Below are 22,122 nucleotides of genomic sequence, written 5' to 3'. Positions count from 1 at the left end.
CATAATCTTAAATTCCAAGGTTTAGCTGGAAAAATAGATTTTTCGGGTTATTTCCTTTTCCAAGGAGCAGACAGGAAAACAGACAAACTGAAGAGGAGAACAAAACAGCGGGCGCTGCACTGCAAAAGGACTGCTGACAAGTGAAATCCTGGTCCCTTAGCGGGGATGATCCTTGTCTCCGAGTTCAAACAGCAAGCAGAAAGCAGAACAAAGGCCATGATTGACGAAACGAAGCTCCATTCATTAGATTGTGCTCGGGGCTGGGTCTCTCTGGACGCAGACACACGCCACACAGCCAGCTATCGGTGTCTGATAACAACCGTGCTAATACCCAACAGCAGACTGGGGGACATGCAACTGTGGATGGGTTTTCAGGAACCAATAAAAAGGTGAAAAATGATTTGGATTTCAGTCCAGTTTATTTAAAAAAAAAAAAATAATGTTTTTCAGGGCTTGAAATTCTTCCAAATGAATATACATATACAGCTTACTGAATATTGCGGGTGAATTAACATAACAAATCCGGTCAAAGAGGTTGGGACAAAATGAAATGTATAATTAAAGCTAAAGATGAATTGATCTGCATCTAAAGCTGTTAAGGCTTATTGTTGTTGGTGGGGCGGCTGGAAGCTGCAACAATAAAACAACTGTCCTCAGACAGCTCCGCAGCCGTAGAAACCTGACCTTCCAGTGCCATGGAGGCATTATTTCAACAAAAATCAATGCGGATAAAGGGCACTTTGGTAGGAGAGAAGGCAGGCTCTCTGTTAAAGAGAGACTAAGAAGCCTGTTGTGAACAAATGTATAATGCATTTATATGACATTTATTTATATTAACATTGTACAAGCATGTGTTTATTTACTTCATGTGGGTTAGAGAAACCATTTTCTCGCTTTCTTCGGGTGTCACTTCAATTTCCCTGCCAGTCGGGCTCACGATATGGACAGTGGATCTCTCAAACATTTACGTGTAAAATTGAACTTTTAAGCCTGTTTGTCCACCAAACATTACAACTTATTGTGTCTTGTAACATATTTACAGGTTGCAGGTTGTTTTGAAACACAGAACAGGAGCTTACCCAGTGATCAAAAATAACCACAGCCAGTAGTTTCCAAGCCACAAAAATAATAAGACTGTGGCATCACCGTGTCTCCTAAAGGAGCGATGGCTCACAGTTTCTGTCAAGTGCTGCACATTTAGGCTAGTTTATCAAGTTTAACCGGACACCAGGCCACAGAGGGATGCAAAGAGGCCCATCAACTGTAACGGTAAAGGGAGGAAATTTGAGATGCACAGATAAATCTGCAATTTTTGCCTTGATTAGCCCCGATCGGTGACTCTAGTGAGGAACTCCATAAAAAAAAAAAAAAAACACTCTTCAGTGAATTCTTACTTCCAGAGAACAGGTATATGATGTATTCTGTTCTATTTCTGGTCCGCTTCTCTTACTGGCCTCCATGTTGGCAGGCTGCTGCTCTTTTGCCAAGACAAAATACTAAATGCTGCGCTCTGTTTCACGAACCCTGGGTACTCTCATATGATTGGCTCAGGAACCAGGAAGTAAACACGGTCTACACTCTGAACCGAAGAAGTTCTGGATCGTACCTCTAGGTTTGAAAGTAGAAAAACATGACTAGCACATTGCTGATAGTTTATAGGAAATGTTACTACCATCCCAGGTGACAAATGAGAACGATTTAGGTTGATTTTACTTCAGTCTGAAATTTATTTGATGAATGAAGTGAATTCAGAGCTAAGATTCTTAAAAGTCAGGGGAAAAACAGGGAGATATTTAGAGTTGAAATACTTTCTTTACAGAGGCGTGTTGGCTCTTCATCCAGGCTGCTACAGTTGGACAGGGAGCGAGACTTCAGGAGATATCAGGAAAAGCTGAACATAATACAGCAAAGCTGTTTTATACCTTTTGAGCTTTCAAACTCTGTTTCTTAACACACTGGACCTGGATATGTTAGCATTCTTTTGGAGGTCGATAAATGAAGGGAAGGAGCTCCATTCTCTATGAAACAGAGAATGTTGTTAACAGCTACTGATGCGAGCCATGCTAGCTGTACTAACAGTAAATACAACATGCTAAAGAAAACTGAAATGGGAAGAGTGTAAATGTTTTGTTTTAACATAACAGTGAAACCTTGATCCCCTTACAGCAAACAAATTAAATGACAGCTGACACCAGGAAGGCTGGAATAATTATCGCTCTTAAAGAAATTGAAACTGGCTAAACAGGAATTAGGATGAAAAACAAACCTGAGCCTGGAAATCAGCCACAGAACTCAAATTGGTGCATCTCCTGTATACAAGATTTAAAGTTTGGATTCTCCATATGAAATTTTACAACTGGTAAACATGTTATTTGTATAAAAAAAGATTTAAAAAAAAAAAGTTTGCTGTGCCAGATCTTGTAGGTAGTCTTTAGGTTGTAGTCTTTATTGTCATTTTACCTAGAGGCACAAAAAGAAAACAATACTCTTTATACCCATGTGTTCTATTCCCATCAATGCTAATAAGAACTGATAAACACGTTAGATGGTCGCTGTTCCCATAAGTGTATGCCGATTAAACCCAATTTCGATTTCAACTCAAAAGTCAGATGTTGGAGGGTTTTATGACTGGTTCAGAAAGAGTTTTGACCTTAAACGTGATTCTGGGGATCATCCAATCATTCTCATTTAGATTCAGGTCAGGACTCTGGGTTGGTCAAATCAATATTTCAGTGCACTGAGCTTAACAGAAGCTCGAGCTTTATTCAGTTTTTGCAGTATGCAAGAATATTCCTGACTCACTGAAATAAACATGTTAGAGAGGAACTTTGTGTTGTTGAGGTTAGTTTACAAAAGACATAGGAACTTATTTTGCTTTAATCAGCTTGATTAAGGTCACCAACTTTTTTTAAAAAAAAGTAGAGAAAGATAGAAAGTAATATTTGAAGTAGTGAGTAATAGTAAGAAAGTAGTGAGTCAATAAGTAAGTCAGTAACTTAAAAGTGAACGAGTAGCAAGTAAGGATGCAAGCAGTGAGTCAGTAACTGTATCACTAATAGTAACCAATCAACTAAATAGTAACTAAGAAGTATTTATGTATGCAAAAAGTGATTTGAAAAAAAGCCAACAATTCCGTAACTAACTAATAAATACGTATTAAAGAAGCAATCAGTAGGATATTTACTGTAAAAATCCACCTAAATCATACCCATTTGTCACCTGGGATGGTAGCAACGTTCCCTATAAACAATCGATCCACTCCATCAACAATGTCTAAGTCACATTTTTCTCCTTTCAAACCGAGAGGTACGGTCCAGAATGACTTCGGTTCAGAGTGTAGACCGTGTTTACTTCCTGGTTCCTGAGCCAATCATATGAGAGTTCCCAGGGTTCCCAAACAGAGCACAGCATTTGGTATTTTATCTTGGCAAAAGAGCAACAGCCTGCTAACATGGAAGCCAGTAAAGGAAGCGGACCAGAAATAGAACAGAATACATCATATACCAAGTAAAAATTCATATTGGACCGTGAAATAAATGGCGGGTCTCCGTGAAAGTCACTGTGTAAGCATGTGTTGTTTCGATTTTAACTACTAGGTGTCATTATTACTTATTGTTCCTTTAAGTAACTAGGAAAATTTGTAAATAAACTAAGTTAGTAGGAAAGTAATAGAATTAATGAGAACAAAAGAAAAATAAGAACGTAAACAAGTAACGTAAACAAGTCTGTAAGTTAATACAGAAATGTGTTTCAAAATAAATTAATTCTGATTATAATCAATATGAATAGAATTTTTGAATGTCTCAAGTATGCGATTAAATATTCCAGACCTTTATGTGGTGGTACCTTATTAAAAACCTTCATCAGTTTGACACGTTTTTCTCCTTAACATGGTTCCCAGAATTGAAATCTGACTATTTAAAAAGTTCAAGATTCTCTGAAACAGAGAGCTTGGGGCAATGATCATGAATTTGTCAAAAAGATAAGAGTTATGTGGTTTAGTGGTGTCAATGTGTAATAAGACTAAGAAACTGGCTTTGAAGAATATAAGTATATAACAGCACTGTTGTGTCATGCAGAATAATTGCACAAGTCATGTCTATTCACTTCTACAAAAAAAAACATACTCAAAAACTGAAAAACATGCTAATATAGGCCAACAACGACCTTTCTTGTTTTATATTCAGTATAAGTAAGACAAAAAAAATAACAACAAAAAAACAGCTGAACAATTTAACAAGTGTGAATTCTGTTCCAAAATGGAGGCCAAAGTTTGAAAATATAAAAAAAAAACAGACGCCTTAATCAGCTGTGAGATTCAGGAGTGCATGTTGTGGGAAAGTCTGTACGTGTGAGGTAGAAACTGAAACGACGCGAAGCACAGTGAAAAGGCCAGAACGACAGAGAGTCAATTGTGTAACAATTAACTGTCACATATTGCCCTTGGCCATCCTTCTTCATCACCGCGAGACGCAGCTTGCCAATTCAGATCAGGGCCCAACGAACGACAGGAGGAGAGGTTCAAGGTGATATAAGCAAGGTTCTTATGTAACCGCTGCAGACAAACAAACACGTCAGCTTTCTGTAAAACATGCTGCTATCTAGCTGCGCCCATTTACAACACATTTAAACACCCCATAGGCATTGGAGTTGTGCACTAGGAAGTTATATAGCAATCTGCAAAAAGTTTAAGGTGTCACCTTACCGCCATACATTTCAATGTATTTCAGAAAAACTGAGCGAAAGTCCAGTTGCCTTCAATTTAATCCCGCTTGCTGTTATTTTGTTGAGACTTTAGCGCACATAGTTCCTTACAACAGTAAAAGACGAGAGCAGGATCATTACGGATTTTCATTTGTAGAAAAGTTTTAAAACCTGTGTACAGAGTGCCAAGCATTTTTTTTTTTAATTCAGCCTCGCCAATTAAATGCCTTTTAAATCCACCTTTCACTTTAATTAGTCTTCAGAGGAATTCCACTCTGGAAGTTTACGGCTGTTGGCCTGCCCCAGTTTCGCCTCATTTGCAACCAACAGGTTTTCCTTGTTTGTTTATCTTTAGCTCAACCCTCCTCCTTTTCTTCAGTCTTCTGACCCGCTTCCCTGTTCCCCGCAGCATGATGATGCCACCACTTTGTTTTACCTTGAGGATGTCATTTTGAGGCGTTAGCTTTTTGTGTGCCATCCAAAACAGTCCATTTTAGCTTCATCTGCTCATCTGAGCTGAGCACTGTTTCACGTTTTTGCACTGATCACCATTTTCCCTGTGGCAAAGTGCAAACGGGGCTTATTGCTTTCGTTCAGCAGTTGAATGAAAGTTGACGTCACAACTTGACATATTGTCCCACCTGAGCTGTGGGTCTCAGTAGCTCCTCCAGAGTTAACATTGGCCAACGATCTCCTTGTCCAGACAGTCAGTTTAGGTGGACGGTCATGTCTCGGAAGGTTTGCAGTTGTAGCAAACTATTTCATTTATTTTATTTTTTGATGATGAAGTGTTTAGAGATGTTCAAAGCTTGGGATAATGTAACCTAACAGCGCTTTAATCTGACCACTTTGTTGGTTCCTGGGTCCTCATAGTGCCGTTTCACCACTAATTTTACACACAGGACGACTTTATTTAAAAATTAATTGGCACAGTGAATTTTATTTAGGGGTAAAATAGTGGAAGGAGCTGAGGGTGAATGAAAAATGTGCTTTTCAGAATAACATAAAACATAGATAAACACAGATAAAAGTGTAACCTTGTGTGTGTGTGTGTGTGTGTGTGTTTGTGGGGGGGGGGGGGGGGTTATTGATGTTGAGGGGGCTCCACTTCACCCTGGTTAACATCTTTTATGTGAAAACAAGCCTATGGCCTGCTAAGCCATTCTGCTTTCTCTGTCAACAGACATAATTTCCATAAGAGGAAGTAACTTCTCAGGTGTTTAAAGTCTTGCTTGTTTTTCTTTCACAGAGGGAATTCCCAAAGTGTTTGATGACACAGTTACTCCGATCCCTACAACCGTTTCATCTCTTAGCTTGTAAAAAAAAAAAAAAAAAAAGGTTGGACTTGTTTCGTTGTTGGTGTGAATAGCATGCATGTAGCAGATGGAAAGTGTCAGAGATAAAGCACACACACAGGATCCTGCATCAGCTGAGAAGGTGCTATATGAAAACCGGTTTAGATGCTGCCGTGTGACCGCAGCACGCAGCTAAAGTTCGTCAGAGAGAGAATCCTTCGCACGTTCAGCTTCGGTACGCTGCATTTGTAACAGAAGGCGTCTACTAGTCTGAGTGGGAAGAAACCTTTTCCAAATGTGCTAGGAGTTTCCACCCCCCCGAGAACTGCTTCATCAGTCATTCAACTCACAAATATGCAAAACCTCGATAAGATTATGCTTAGATATGGCATCAACTTTTCTAAAATATAATTATAGGGTCTACATTGGAATGCAAATGGTACAAAACCAAGTTTTCAGTTGTAAAATGTTTTAAGATTTGATCACATTTTTTTAACTAACACACATTTATTTAGTCATTAATCTTCAGGTCAGCACTACTGGGCACTATGTACAAAAAACAGCGACAACGAAAGGCATTCTCTTCCCCAAGGCTCTCTTTGATCGACACTTCATAGTCAGTCTGTTTTTATAGAAACAAATATATACTTAAACTATTAACATTTAAAATGTCTTTATTTAAAGCAAAATGCAACCGGAGTCAAATCGCTGGTTTGTGTGCAAAAACTTGCCGATCTAAGCTGATTCTCGTGAGAAATAATTCATTATTGTTGATGAAACCATTTCATTATAGGTGTGCATTTTTTTTTTCCAATGCATATTCAACTGCATAAAAGTCAACTACTCTGAAAAGAAAAAAATGGTATTGTGCAACGCTCGTTTGTGAAGGAAGATGCGTGTGTTTGGACCTCTTTTAAGATGTGGGTGATGTTCATGTGGTAACTGAAGGCAGAAAATGGAACGGAAAAACAGGAAGAACATGCACAACTTTCTGAGCAAGTTACAGAACACGCAAACCTGACCAGTTGCTCTGAATAATCCCCCCCATGTCTAGAAAATCTAACGTTTTCTACAAGACGCGTCGGCACCATAGGGGACCAGGGATATCAAAGATAAATACTGGCAGACGTACAGTATTTATAACCCTTGGTTTATCACATTTTTACACGTTACAGTCACAAACCTCTGTGATATAGACCAATAGAGTAGTGCATACTTCTGAAAGTGGAAGGAAAAGGAAGCAGCGTGGTTTTCATATTTTTCCTGTAAACACAAACCTGAAAACTTTTATTTCATATAATGCCACCTTTTGCGGTTGCAGCTTATGTTTCATGGGGCTTGCGTATTAGCCTTGCACATCTAGACATTGCATAGCAGCTCAAGCTCAGTCCGACTAGATGTAGAACATCCAATAAAAAGCTGTTTTCAAGTCTTGCCACTAATTCTTAAATGGGTTTAGGTGTGGTCGCTGACTGAGCCAGTCTATCACAGAGATGTAGTTTGATCCACGCCATGTCTACTGTCTGCCTTCAATAGCTTTGATGAACCTCCAACGGCTCTCTTGTGGCAACTCCACCCTAAAAGGCCAGAACTGTAGAGGGTTGTGTTATTTTTCCCCACCTGAGCTGCTGATCCCTGCAGCTGCTCTAGAGTAGCCGTGGGTCTTTGACTTCTTTACTGATTAATCTTCTCCTAGCCTAGCCTGTCAGTTCATCTGGGCAGCCATGTCTTGGTAGGGTTAAAGTAGTCCTGACACCCTTTCTACAGTATTTTTAAATGGTGGACTAAACTGTTCTCAAGTTGAAAGCTGGCTTAAATTTATTTCCCAACCGAGCCGTTTAAACTTACTTGGTTTTTAATGTTGCCATTTGTCCAGTATTGTGCTCTAACAAACATCTGTGGACTTTATACTGAGATTAAATGAATTAATAATGGACTCTTTATTAAATGGTTGACCTTTGAAGGCTCGTTTAGGATTATCAGATTCAAATAGACAAATAGATTATCAGATTCAAATAGACGCATTTAAAAGCCACATCTTAACTGGAAATTACTGTTATAATCTTTTTTTCTTTAACTAAATTCAAGGTATGTCTCACTGAAACGCTATTAGGTTTGGCGTGCAACGCTGATGTAAATGTGTCACTTTTCATCTTAAAATTTGATCCTAAAAAAGTGCCAAGAAGCTTAGAAATGTAATGTTTGCCCAGAAAGCAATGCTCGAGGTTTTTCAGAGTAGTGTATGATTGAACGGATGCACAGTCTTAACTTCTCGATTTGGATTTCAGATGCGTCTGAAGTGTGAATGAAAAGGCATTTAGATAAAGCGGCGCAGACAGAACTTAACTGAAAAAGGAACAAGAACCTCCTGTGAAAGCAGAGCCTTATGACCAAAAATGCTAAATTGGCTGAAGTGCCTCTACCCACTTCTGCAGTTGTCGTCAAAACTAAAGTTTTCGGGAGTGGGGTGGGGGGGGGGGGGGGGGAGTGTTTTTGTCCTAGAAAGGCTGCACCTTTCCCGGTTCGATTACCATACAGTGGCAGCGGGTTAAATTTCATTGGAAAGTACAAAGTTACAATGACAAAAATAGGTTCTTATTATTTTTCAAATGAAAAATAATATTTTATTATTATTTTATTTATAATATAAAAATGCTAATGCCTCCCCTCCTCAATTTTTCAATCTCCTAGCCACAGCCTGCTAGCTAAAAGATAATGCAGTCCAAAAAGTGCAGCAGGACCTTGCTAACAAACAAATAAGGACCCAGGAGATGTTCATTACACACTTCATAACAGTTTTTTTTTCTACTCTACACCTGGACATATTGCCTGTTACAGATGATCAACCATGTGCACAGAGATTAACGTCCACCAGCTGTCAAATGGTAGGAAAACAACAGCATGAACACAATCTGGACGGCAAGGAAAAGGCAATGCAAGAGGGGCTAATTTCACTAAATATGGTTAAAGGCGTGCAAATCATCGCTATGCTCAAGTTTGCAGCGATGGCAGAGGGACTAACTGACTCCAATCTCAGGTTTTAGGAGAGAAAATTACTGGCTACCAGAGAGAAAGCTATGGTAAAAAAGCTTGTTCACTGATCCTCATAGAGAGATCTGCACAGCAATCTCTAATTCTGAGCTGTACTTAAAAACATTCCCACATAGAAATATGCACATTAGCAGGCCTTGTCTAATAGGCACTTAAGGCCATTATCATTTGTGATGCCAGTAGTAGAATCACTCCAACAGTGTTGGGGGGGGGGGGGGGGGGGCACTCTCGATCTGTAACAGAAGCTGGTGCAAAAAAAGATAAAAAATGTGCATCATCAAGCTGACTTTAACATGGCTGCACCGATAATGTCAATCTTCTTGTGCATAAGCAACCGAGAGCCGAGGCTCACTTTCACAAAAGAAAACAAGAAGTAGAGGAAAATCAACAGCGGGGTCTGTGGCAAGGAGATTTTCTAATATTTTTTCTGCAATCACTAAGATAAAACCCAACTGTCCAAGCGTTATCTTGTGACTTGACCACTTCGATTGCCAACCTAGTTGTAAAGATGTTCTCTGTCTGCGAGAACATAGTGCTGGATTATCATTTGTAAAGTAAAAAAAGTATGCAGTTCGTAGGAGAAATGTTACATTGAAAAGTGATGATTTTAAGATGCTGCAAAGTTTCATACTATATTTTAGATTAAGGTGATGTCCATAAACGTGTTGCTGAGAGCAGACGTGGGCCCAGATATGTCTGACAATATAACAATCTTGACCAATAAATGATAGTTTCATGACATTTACACCAAAACTGTGTAACATGGTTTAATGTTTGTTCTTTAGCAGAGCACTTACTCATTCATATTTATAGTGCTGCTAACATAGCCCAACATCATTACATTTAGAATTATTTTGATTATTACCATGGTTGGAAAATCAGTGGGTTAATTTGATAAATTATTTAAGGAATAAAAAGTATGTATGAAAAAAAAAGGTCTTAATCGCACTTTCCCCTGTTCCACACGACTTGAAGGTGGTTTTTAAATGCATTACCTTACTTAGAATGATTAGTTTCTACAGCATCATTGTCCATCTTTTCTGGACTTGATATTTCCAAAGAGTGAGAATTTTCTTTCTTTTAAGCAAGGAAAAGTTTAGGAGCCTTCTTCCCGCCAGCTGACCAACAGGAACCGGTGGAGGAAGGGAAGCTTTGATACTCTGTATTTCAAAGAGCCGGAGAAACACTTTCTTTGGCATGTCAACAAAAGGCCTTAGATCCATTTAAAAAGACCCCCCCCCCCCCCTCGATTTTAAAAGTACATCTTCATACTGGTAACTGGCCCATGCCCAGTCTAGAATATAAAAACATAGACAGGCACAAATCTTTTAACGGCTACAGTTTATCTCTGCAACAAGGTGATCTGTTTGACTGGCAGACCCTTTCAAAAGGATACCATATGGTTTCACCTTTAACTCTTAATCTGGGACGCACCAAATTCCTTCGATTGAAATTCAAGACAGTTACTGCAGACCATGAGACGGTCAAACTCCCGGTTACCCTGGAATAAAGATGGCTCGTGATACAATGGCTTAACTTATCCCATTTGAGACTTATTTTTCCTAAGACGGCTATGAAAAGAAGGTCAGACAAACAACAGACAGCTCCTTTACCGTGAGTGGTGTCCGACTGGTTAAAACCGCACAGCTGGCAGATCGAGCGGACCCACTTGTTCATCTCTTCCTCCGTCTCGGCGACGAGGTAAAACGTGCGATCCGACGTCTTGATGTCGAAAACAAAGCTGTCCTGGAACTCCTTCCTCTTGAAGGTCAGGCCGGCGTCCACCTGCTCGCAGCAGTGCAGGTCGATGACCCGGATGGGCTTCTTCGAGTGGTCGTTCTTGTAGTACTCGAGGACGTCAGGGTCGCCGCTCATTCGGCCGCTCCGAAGTATAAACCACCGTTTCTTCCATGCCTGAAAAAAAAAAAAAAAAAAAGAGGAAAGGATGTTAACCAATGAATAAATAGCCAAAATGACATCGATAGTCCCATTATATTAAACCAGGATCCGTTTACTGCATGCAACTCCAAACTAGTTAGCATTTCAAGAAATAAACACCTGCAGTTAAGTTTGATTCTCACTGAGCCAGGGGGGAAAGTGTCGCAATTGCAATATTCTCAACAGCTGGACGCCTGATCTGGTGTTTACTGTTGATCAAAAAGACCAAGGAGAAAAGTCTGCCTTTTTAAGCACACATGTGGTTGTAGTATATCTTAGCGGCTGTGAGGGGAAGGGGGGGATGGGGGTTGGGGGGGGGAGTAGCAGGTGTTTACTACCTCCCAACGTATTTCCTGTGCAGATATCCCTCCCTGAGCGAAGAGAAGCAGCGCTCCTCCATGACAGCTTTGTTGAAAGACTGCAGACTCCTTCCGCTACAAGAACAGGACAATTCTGGGCTCTGTTCACGTCAGCTCGTGTCAGCATGGGGCCACTACGTGTTTATCTGAGATGCAGCTTATACGATCATTCATAAAAATGTGCATATTGTTATAAAGTTAATTTATTTCTGTAATTAAACTCCACAAGTGAAAAATCACTTATGTAGATTCACTGGACTCAGAATGACACACTTCAAGTCTCTACTTATTTGAAAATTATGACTGAAAACCTAAAATTCTTTTAATATCAGAAATTCAAAACATGAAATAATAAAAATCTAATAATCCACCCAGTCACAGGGAAGACTGCTGCATTAGCTGATATCAGGGACTCACTGACACCCTCCACAAGGAGGGTAAACCACCAAAGCTAATTGGTAACGAGACTTGCTGTTCAGAGGGTGATGTACCCAAACCTATTGATGGAAAGCTTAGTGGAAAGAAAAACTGTGGTAGAAAAAGGAACCCAAGCAAAAAGGATAACTGCAGCATCAAGATAATTGAGAAGCTGTCTACCCGGACGTTTTTAAAGCTTTTAGAGACACTGGTTTCATTTTCCAGTAGGACTTGGTACCTGTCCACCCTTCCAAAAGTACCGAAACGTGCTTTGATGACCACAGTATCGACTGTTCTGGAAACTGCCCGACCAAAACACCCCAGAGAATCCACTGAGTATTGTCAAGAGGAAGATGAGAAACACCAATGCAGACAAACCGAAGAGCACTTTAAAGCAGAAACACAGGCTGATCGTCTCCGTGCCACGCCGCTTTGATGCGCTAATGCACGCAAAATAAGCTCCAACCATAAATTGAGAGCATAAATTGTCCAGAACAATGATGCAGTTTTCAGTAGGTCATCATTTATTTGTTCTTTAAATATTAACTATGTTATATCCAAATGATATGAGATACCAAATCTGGGGGGTTTATTAGCTGTAAGCCTTAAATGAATAGAAACAAATGCGTGAAATATATCATGTTGTATAATCACTCTATATTTCAGCTTTTGAACTGAATTACCAAAACAAATTAACATTTTAATAATGTTATAATTTAATGAGTATATACAGTGTATTTGTTAATCAGAAAGCCCTAACCGAAGAAGAGCAGCCTTCCATCCTTAAGCTCCACATGGTTTTTCAGTAGCCATGTAAAGAGAGTCTGTTCTCTATACGCCACACAAAAGAGGAAGACAGACCAGGAAGGGAAAGGCGTAAAAGAGTAGGGGGGGGGGGGGGGGGGGGGGTCTTTTGGACATATGCCAGGCAGTGATGCATTTCCACCAGGCAATGTCCCACGTGCAGGCTGCTGACACACGGGATCCTGCTGGCCCCCCCTCTCCCTCCATAAGCACTGCTGCAAGGCTAATGCCTCCCCTCCTCAAAAAAAAAAAAAAAAAAAAAAAAAACACTCTGCAAATACGATATTCCTAATCTCTTTTGGAAGTAGGAACGTAAATTTGTTCTATTTTGGGGGCCATTAACCTCAAGACGCAGAGATGAAATGAGTGATGCCTGAAGAAGCTTCCTTGGCTTCAGCGCCCTGGTAATGTGTCTATCGGCAACCTGTCACCATCTGCAGCGGCTCACAGGGGGCACCAGGAGACACAGAGAGCTGAATATTGCATTTTCCTACAGAGGGAGAGTGGCTATGTTTGCCAGGTGCGCTGGCGAGGTTGAAAACACAAGAGAGAAGAAAAAAGAATGAAGGAAACCAAAGATGTTGTGTTCAATACACAGGATCTACTTTCAGAGCTAGGCTGAAGGAGTCTGGATGTCTACATGGATCTTCTGTGAGCTGTAGATTTGCTTCCATCTGGCTTCAACACAAATGGGATGAAACTAAGTGGCTTAAAGGAATAGCTGAACAGAGACAAAAACAAATAGAAAACAGTATAATGAGATATATATATATATATATATATATATATATATTTTTTTTTTTTCTTTATCAAGGTATTATGAACATTCTTTCAAGAACTGTTTGGATTGTTTCTAATGGGGCAACACTGGTATCAAACTGACAGCTTCACTTGGCTAAATTTGTATGTTTTGACTTAAAATTTTACTATTTTCACAGAGAGTTAAAAAAGTGAAAAGGAATAGAAATCCTTAGTGACATTTTACCTCTACTTAGATAAACAAATAATGATACGGTAAGTCTACATAGATATGCACGGCAAATATTAAAGCAACAATCTTTAGAGATTTCTTTAATGAAAAACCAAAAACAAATCACCTCGAAAGCAGCTATGGATCATCGGGATAGCTGCATGTACGGCCAGGGACTACAAATGCCTTAATTGAGGCTATTTTCAATGATCTGTCCAGTGGGTTGGACGTTTTATAAGAGGTTCCAATGAAATTTGACGCAGCACATAACAGTAATTTACTGTTTTTTTGGACTATAACATAAGGCACCTGTGTGCCTTATGTACGATTACCTTACTTGTGCTTACTGACAGATTTTATGTGGTACAAAAAATCTGTTAAAATGTGTAAGTACGACTTTGGTAAGCAATGAAGCTGCTCTACTCAATGGATATTCTACCAGTGTGGAAAATATAGCATATAACATAATCCTGGAACTTCCTTGGACTCTCATCTTTTGTCTTGTTATCAGTATTAATATTTCAGTTGTTAATACTGCATACATAAAATAGTATCTGTTTCATTTTGAATAAAACCATCTTTGTTTAATTAGTTTATATAATAATCCGATATTACACATATTGTTCAGAAAAATAATGTAAAAAATTAATCTGTGATAGTTATTTGCATTTATGATCAATTACTATGGTTCTTTTCTTTTTATTACTGAACCTTTAAACAACACAATTGAATCGGCACAGAAATGTGGTAGAGAAGAGGGAGGCTCACTTTTGAACTTACTAGGTAGATGTGTTGAATTTTCTCAGTTTATTGCGCAAAACCTTTATCTGTGGGCAGAGAACTGGACTGACTGCAGGAATGTTAAGTAATGTGGTGTTCCAAATTACATTTTAATGTTTTTAGGGCTTATTAGAGCAAACCTCCACCTCATTTCTTGCTAGGTGAATATAAAAATCAAGGCTTTTAATTGGCATTATGTAACCATTATGAAACTATAAAACAATTTTTTATACGTGATTAGCCATAACTTACAATCAGTCCACATTCTGGGTCAGCATTCAGGTTGTACTGCTAACTTCATAGCCGTTTTCAGTAAGGTCTTATACCCCGTAGCTCTGCCGCTGTAGGGTATAAAAGCAGCTCTGTCTTGTGCCTCCGTAGAAAGTTGGAGTTTGAACAGTGGGTTTTGCTGTCCTTCTAATGATTTTAAGGCTAGCAATTTATTAGCGTAGCATGAAGTTAAATAAATTATAACTAGTAAATAACAACTAGTAGCCCAGATCACGGTGGGCCCTCTCCACGTTTCCATGTTAGCCGGGCACCGCCTCCTCTCGGCGCATTTTTCAAGTATGAGATTGGGCGGAGTTAGGCTCTGGTAAAGAAGTGAGTTACACATTAAACATGGTCCAGTAAAAACTCCCATGAAGGGCCTGCTAGACTGCTATCAGAACTTCGTACTTGCTCTCTACACATGTAAACTATTGATAAAGGAGCAATAGGCAGTAATTCATTATTTTAGCTACAAAGAACTAAAAAAATAGTGATGTGAAGAACTAAAAGTGTATTTTTAAATGGAATACGGTAAGAAGTCACACACCAGTCTTGTTTACAAAGCCGGGCCGGCCACATGCGCACGTACGCCCATGTGAACAGCTGCCACTCAGGGCGTAGCTCCTCCCTGCCCATAAACGTCCAGAGCAGCACACGACAGGAGCAAAATAGCGGAGAACACGTCAAGCGGATCAAAACGTTCTCTTGCTAATGGCATTATAAAGTTATGAGTTACTTACTTCTTCACTAGACGTGTTCCTCTGAAAGGTGATGCTGTTTTTCCTGTGTGTTTGTTCTTTGCAAATACGAGGGGATGGGTGAGACGGGGAGGGCAAAAGGGGGATCGAGCCAGGTTGCAGCTTGAGTTGAGGTAGAGAGAGGTGTTCCTCGTCGCACATTTTGTTTTGTCTACAGACAGTGCTCAACAGATTACCTAGTGGTGAAATTCCGCTTATTGCTCCCATAAGCTTAGCTTTTGGAAGTTGCGTAAGATTCAACCAAATCTAAATAGTGTTGTAAAATACAAAGCTGTGTGTGCTACTTATCCTAAGGAACACCCAATAACAATCGGTCTGAGGGTTGCCTGACTAAACTCCCAATTCATAGGAATTCATGTAACCCTAATTTGCTCAGAGAGACACTGTATATTGTGTGGGAGAAAGCGGCAGAGCACAGATATAATTACATTTTACAATAGAAAAACAACACTAGTTAACAAAGCAGGAGTAAAAAATGCTCCTGTATGTTTTCAACTATAAAGAGAACAAACATGGTGAGCCCAGACTTAAGCAAACTGCTAGAGGTCTGGGTGATGAAAACACCGTTAGCCAGAGCAAAATGTGGGTTTATTGAAGACTATAGCTGTACTGAGTCAGATAAATGCTTTAAAACAAATAATAAGGCTATGAACATTTTAGCTGGCCTGTTGTCAAACAATCTAGATTTTTTTTCAACCTATCTAATCTCATGTTGAAGACGAATACTATGGCTGTTTGTTGGAAACTGCAGAAAAGTCTGCAGCATGGCGATACCGTACATCGCTGATGAACGAGCTGGTTCTAGGAAAGAAGGGAGGCAGATGGTCTAAAAACAGCGAGTGTGGTGGAACAGGCCAGGTACCCAGAGAGACAGATTTAGATGCACAAATGTGATTGCAGTAATTCCGGGTTCAGTTTTGTTTTTCCCATTCTAATGGGTTGATAAAAATTCATTTGCTTGCAGAAACAACGCCGTTCTTAACGGCAAAACAGAAGGCTTGAAGTGGCACCAAATCTAGAGACATCTGGGAAGCACAAGACCTTGTTCTTCTAAGGAAGGGGAGCCAAGAAAGCCAAGGTCACTTCTGCAGTAACCTGAACGACACTGGTGATGCTTTTAAGGGGGACGCAATCACAGTCACATGGATCAGGTAATACTGGTGAAATGTAGCGTGTTTTTTACTACATTTTAAATAAAAAAATCTGGATTGGTATCATTAAAGAGATGGATTTATGTCACTTTTGTACCATAGTTATATACAATCAATACATTTTCCTAAAATATTTTTGAACTCATTACCTCCTTCCTGAATCAGTGTTTCCTTCTTCAACCCTATATAAACCCCACCGTATTTCTGCGTTGCCGCTGGTGTTTCACACACTGGCGGTGATGTTGTAGCTGTATGCATCTTCTTTGTTTCCAGGAAGTGCAGGTTATGATCTTATCTTCAGCGTGTGTAGCTGATGCAACCCAAAGCGTTGGGGGTACACAGCTGTTTGTTTTATATTCTGTCAGCCCGATTCCCTGATAACAGCCAGTAATTTCTGTGTCTGGAACCAACAACTTACAAAAAAAACAAAACATGTGTTTAACCAGATTTGATTAGTTGTGGAGAGCCAATAAGCATTAGTGGGAGGATTTTAAGGAAATTCACTGGGATAAATAATATTGGTAAAGGGTGTAGTACAACTGATTCCAAAGAAGTCATGCTTCTAGAGTTCCCGTCTTTCTTCTGTTGAAACGCAGTCATTACAACACACACAAGACCAAACACAGCCGTTAAGACCATGGTTCCGGTCTCAAACATTCTTTGATTCAGCATTCAGAGAAATGTAAGCATGATTTAGCTAGTTTGCCTTTTCTGGAAAAGAGGAGTACTCCACTTAATTAAAAGCTGGCACGGTGCCCGCTTTAAAAGAGGTTGTCACGATCCCGCTGGGTTATTTCTGGCATCTATCAGCTGTGGTCAGGGTATAAGCCTTCCAAATATGAAACAGAAGAAATAAAAAAAACTCACATCTCTTAGGAGATCATGGAAAAATGACAGAATCATTACTACCTTTAGTCACAGTTTCTAGTGAAGTCATTTTACAATGTTATCAATTGGCAAATCCACCTTTTATGTCCACCGTGTGCACGGTCTTAAATCTGAGAAAACTTAGTAGATCAAGAGGGAGGAGGACACAAGAAAATGAGCTAACCCAGCCACAGCCTGTCCTACAGAGCATGTCTGAGCCTATCGATCACCGTCTAAGCACTGGGAAGTAAGAGCTGAAGCTGTAAAACTAGGATGAACTCTCCAGTCTCTCCCCTTCCCCCATTATGGCTTTGGTGTAAGCTACAACAGTGTGCAGAACAGGGGGGAAAAAAAAGGAGGAGGGGGGGGGGCTAGAAACGCTGCCCTTGATAACAACCGGAGTGGACAGTGCTAACACGAAAAGAGCCCTGAACTGGGCCAGAAATTACACCAAAAACTAGGAGGAAATCCAAGTTGTAGCTGTAATATTGTATGAACAACATACTGCAAACCACAGGGGACATGTTGCTACTCTCATATACCGCTGTTTGCTCATCATATTACAGCATTTTCTCTCCGCAGAGGAGATCAAAGTCAAATAAAAGGTTAAACGCAAGCCAAAAACAGAACACCGTGTTCAGAACTAACCTCTATTTCTATGAAAGTGACGCAGACGAGATCTATGAAAGTACCTGCATAGGTTTCATTTAACAATCTAACGAATTGTTGGTTGTAGCGGTTTTAACGTAAAAGATAATAAAGGAGGAAAAAGATTGCCTGCCAGCAGTTGGAGCTCTCTAATAAGAAGAGCTTATTAGAGCATTTAGTACCTTCAGTCTTATTCAATCATCCAATGACGGCTTGATCACACCTTTTTTCCCTCCAATTCATTTGTCCCGTGTCGAAAGGAGCCACATTTACACGGAACGCAAAAGAGCACAAAGGATAACATGTCTGCATCTATTTTAGATGACCGGGAAGCAAATCATCTAATAACAAAACCAGAGAAAGCATCTCTTCTGAGCTGACTGCTTACTATAAATAAGATCAAAACTGGTTATTCTGGACAGTTTCTTCTGCCACTTCCGGACGTTGATAATTTTTTTCTACTTTTGGCAAAAAAGGAAAAAAAAAAAAAAAAAAAGGGAAAGCTTCATAGAAGTGTCATCGTAGTTCTTCACAGTTTTCCAAGAATTCCAAGAATACAGGGTCAACAAAGCCGCCGCAGGGAGAGCCTTAGAGTCTTGTTTATTTGCATCGCGTTTATCACCCTGCCCCTGCAAAAGCGCAGACTAATCAACTTAGCCATGCCCAAAACAATTAACCGAGGTGTGCCCCTTTTACAGGAATGGAGAAATGTGTGTTTAATAGTAGGCTGTGTCAACAGGCGGGATGATGGGAATCAGTCAACATGTTTTTTTTTTTGTTTTTTTTTTAAATGTCTCTGAGCGAACATCCAAGTTAAACAGGAGTGTTATTCAAGCCACGGGATAGAACGGTCTTGTTTACCTCGGGTCCTTTTAAAGCACTGGAGGAGGAGTCGGCAGGTTGTTGTCTTTGACTCTGCCTCCCTTAGATTATACCTGCCGCTGCCACTTACATACACACCACACAGCTGCACAAACACTGCCGCCGTAGATGTGTGCCAGAGCCACGTAACCAGCTCACCTGCGAACATCTGCGTCCCTAAGTGGCCAACTTTCATTTTGGTTACCTAAGCGCTAAATGCTGACCATCTTTTGAACTCGACAGCCGCTTAATCCTTGGCAGCGGCACTTCAATTCTGCCGCTTGGGTGCTTTCAACTTCGTACATCCAAGTGTGGACCAGCTACCAGAATGGAGGCATTTTACATTTTTGAAAAGTTTCGCTTTTGTTTTCCACTGCCTTTAAGCTGACTGAAAGACGGCACGTACACTTTTACCTTACTAAAGAAAGATAAACATAGTCATTTGGAGACATAGTGGATTAGGAAGCACAGTGCTGAAACTGAATGGAGCGTCAATCATGGCTCTTATAAAGCTGCAGGCCAGTTAACAGTGTTTTCTGCAAGCTTTAGGAAGTTAAATGTAAACTTTCCCTTGAACAAGCATCTTTTAATGGATAATATGACAAGAGGGGTTTTAATTTATTTAGCCTGAACATGCAATATGTTATTTCAGAAGCAAAACTAGCTTATTGGGAAAAAGAGGGAAAAGGGGGTTTAATTAACCTACAAAGTGTATTTTTTACATTGCAGGAAAAGTATTATTTTTATTGCTATACCTATTTTGTAGCCAGTTGTAGCCTGTTAATGTGCAATAATTTTTAAATTCTAAATTTATGTTATTTTATTATAAACATAACAACAACAACAACAACAACAATAATAATAATAATACCTTCATAAATATATTACAATTGACAGTGTCTTGACTCACCTCACCCACCACACACACTGAAATAGTATAGATTTGTTTCAGTTTTTTCAGATATTTAGTCCATTTAATAAATGATCATGCATTTTGCATTTGAACTCATGAGTATCTAGAGTTCCAATAGTAGAAAAGTCATTGATATTCATTGACATTTCACATTGTAAAAAGTAATTGAATAGCTGCTTTGCTAAGTAACAAGTTACACGGATAGTGCAGTAACTGAGTTACTAACTCAATTACTTTTTTTGGGAGAAGTAACTAGTAACTAACTAGTTAAGTTTTTAAAGTAACATGCCCAACACTGGCTACCTAGGAATTAAGGCTGTAAAGTGAAGCAATGTTTGAACTAACGCTTCGAAGTGATGAAGTAACTTTTCTAACTGCTTGTGTGAACTTTTGTAACCATCAAAAACATATCAACCTCTTACTATTTTACAGCAAGCTGTAACCAGTCAACTATTATGTTATGACATCATACATATGCTGATTACAAACTATTACCAGACGACTCCATCTTTTTTTTTTTTAAATCAAGCTTTTACTCCATTGTAACCATGTTATTACCAACTGTAAGAGAAATTATAATTGTAATGTTGGTAAAACTTCAACTTGTCCTTTTATTTGTTTTGAATAAGGATTTTTCCAAGTGATTGATAGATAGATAGATAGATAGATAGATAGATAGATAGATAGATAGATAGATAGATAGATAGATAGATAGATAGATAGATAGATAGATAGATAGATAGATAGATAGATAGATAGATAGATAGATAGATAGATAGATAGATAGATAGATAGATACTCATGCTTCACAATTTGAAAATGTATCTCATCCAATCCTGTGTACGCAAATCACTATTTTTGCCTTCCAAAGAGCTGCTCTCAATGACAGAACAACAGATTTACGCATTATTGAAGCACAGGACTGTTAAAATGGCCACCACAGAATTACTGGACGCCTAAACAATGGTGATTCCGGTTAATGTGGCGACAGGAGACAAAGCTGGACAGATAACAGCAACAGAGGCTTGATTATACAGCCGTAATCAATAGCGGGTCACTACATGCCAGCAACAGATGTGAGTTTCAGGGAGACAAAAAAATAATAATAACAGAGCAATGCAGCAACATTTTGCAAGTATGATCTCGCTGTTTTACACTGCAGGAAATACATATTTCAAATCAACATTGCACTGCTTTCCAAGCTGATTTCACATAAATGAGCAATTACGTATTCAGAAAATGTAGAAAGCTGCCCCAGAAAAGCTAGATGAGCCACTAAAAGTATCAGTGGCTTCTTTTATGTGCTATACAGGTGTCATGTATCGGTATATAGCTGTCAAGCAGCAGTTTACGTGAGCCTAAATAAACCACAAATGCTTCCTTCTAAGTCACATAGTTCTCACAGGGTTTTACGTCTCCGCTCTGTGCGAGACATTACCCAGACAGCTGTTTCACTCAAGGTTTATAATAAACCTGTTCGGACGCTTACAAAAATACAGTCACAAACAGAACTGTGCCAGCGGTGTGCATCTTTTAAAGCTCCAGCCTGTTTTCTGTCTTGACAGGTGAGGAGATCCAGAAGCTCTGCTGGTGGAGGCTGCTTTAGTCCCAGTGTACCCAGGAAAGTAAATATGGAATTAGTTTAACTGGGAGTTTGAGGTTATAAGGCCACTGGTTTAAAAGTCTAACGTATTTAGGAAACCATTGAAATCCTTCATTTAAGAAAAGAAACAACTCAAACATCAGCCAAGTTAAAACCACATCTGGATAGCTCAAGCAGGGAGTCAACAGTCACACCTCTGAGGGGATCGCAACAGTTGTTTATAACCATAACAGTTTTTCATGCAAGAGAATTCTTTCCTTTTTTTAGCATTTACTGTTACGGGTATGTTTTTAGCACCTAAGCTGTTTTAGATTATATTTTTGTCACCATCTTGACCAGGACTGCCTGGAGGAAGTGCGGCTGCATCTCAATGGGACCATCGTTGTCCAAACATTTCTCCTGAATCTTGATAGTTAACGTCATCTGCACCTTATGTTTTTTTTTTCTCTGTGTCTGAGCCAAAGGAAGGAGAGCATTTGACTCCTTCTGCTAGCTGATTTTATATCAGTATTGTAACCTGTATTCCACCTACAATTGTGCAACGTTAGCTTGACGGGACCTTTAATGACCAAGTGACAACCAGCTGCAGCCGAACTGATCAAGTTCAAGTTGCATCTGCCGTATGTTGTGCCTCTGCCATGAGGAATATAAATATCAGACTGTAATCTATGAAAAATATGAGAAGATAATATAATAAGAGAATGAGACTAGGACCATTCTAGGAGTCCACACA

General features: G+C 39.5%; 1 protein-coding gene across 2 annotated transcripts in view; it reads right to left on the bottom strand.

The window, feature by feature from the left end:
• The window catches only part of gab2 (GRB2-associated binding protein 2), a 55,930-nt gene that overhangs the window by 20,171 nt on the left and 13,637 nt on the right, over positions 1 to 22,122 (bottom strand). For both annotated transcript variants that reach the window (XM_036149814.1, XM_012875238.3), the window contains exon 2: positions 10,664 to 10,964. In XM_036149814.1, the coding sequence (XP_036005707.1) occupies positions 10,664 to 10,964 (301 nt within the window). The remainder of the gene's footprint in view (positions 1 to 10,663; positions 10,965 to 22,122) is intronic.

The sequence above is a fragment of the Fundulus heteroclitus genome, chromosome 18 (assembly GCF_011125445.2).
Source record: "Fundulus heteroclitus isolate FHET01 chromosome 18, MU-UCD_Fhet_4.1, whole genome shotgun sequence".
NCBI lineage: Eukaryota > Metazoa > Chordata > Actinopteri > Cyprinodontiformes > Fundulidae > Fundulus > Fundulus heteroclitus.
The sequence above is the reverse complement of the archived record's forward strand: the minus strand, read 5'-3'. Positions and strand labels throughout refer to the sequence as shown.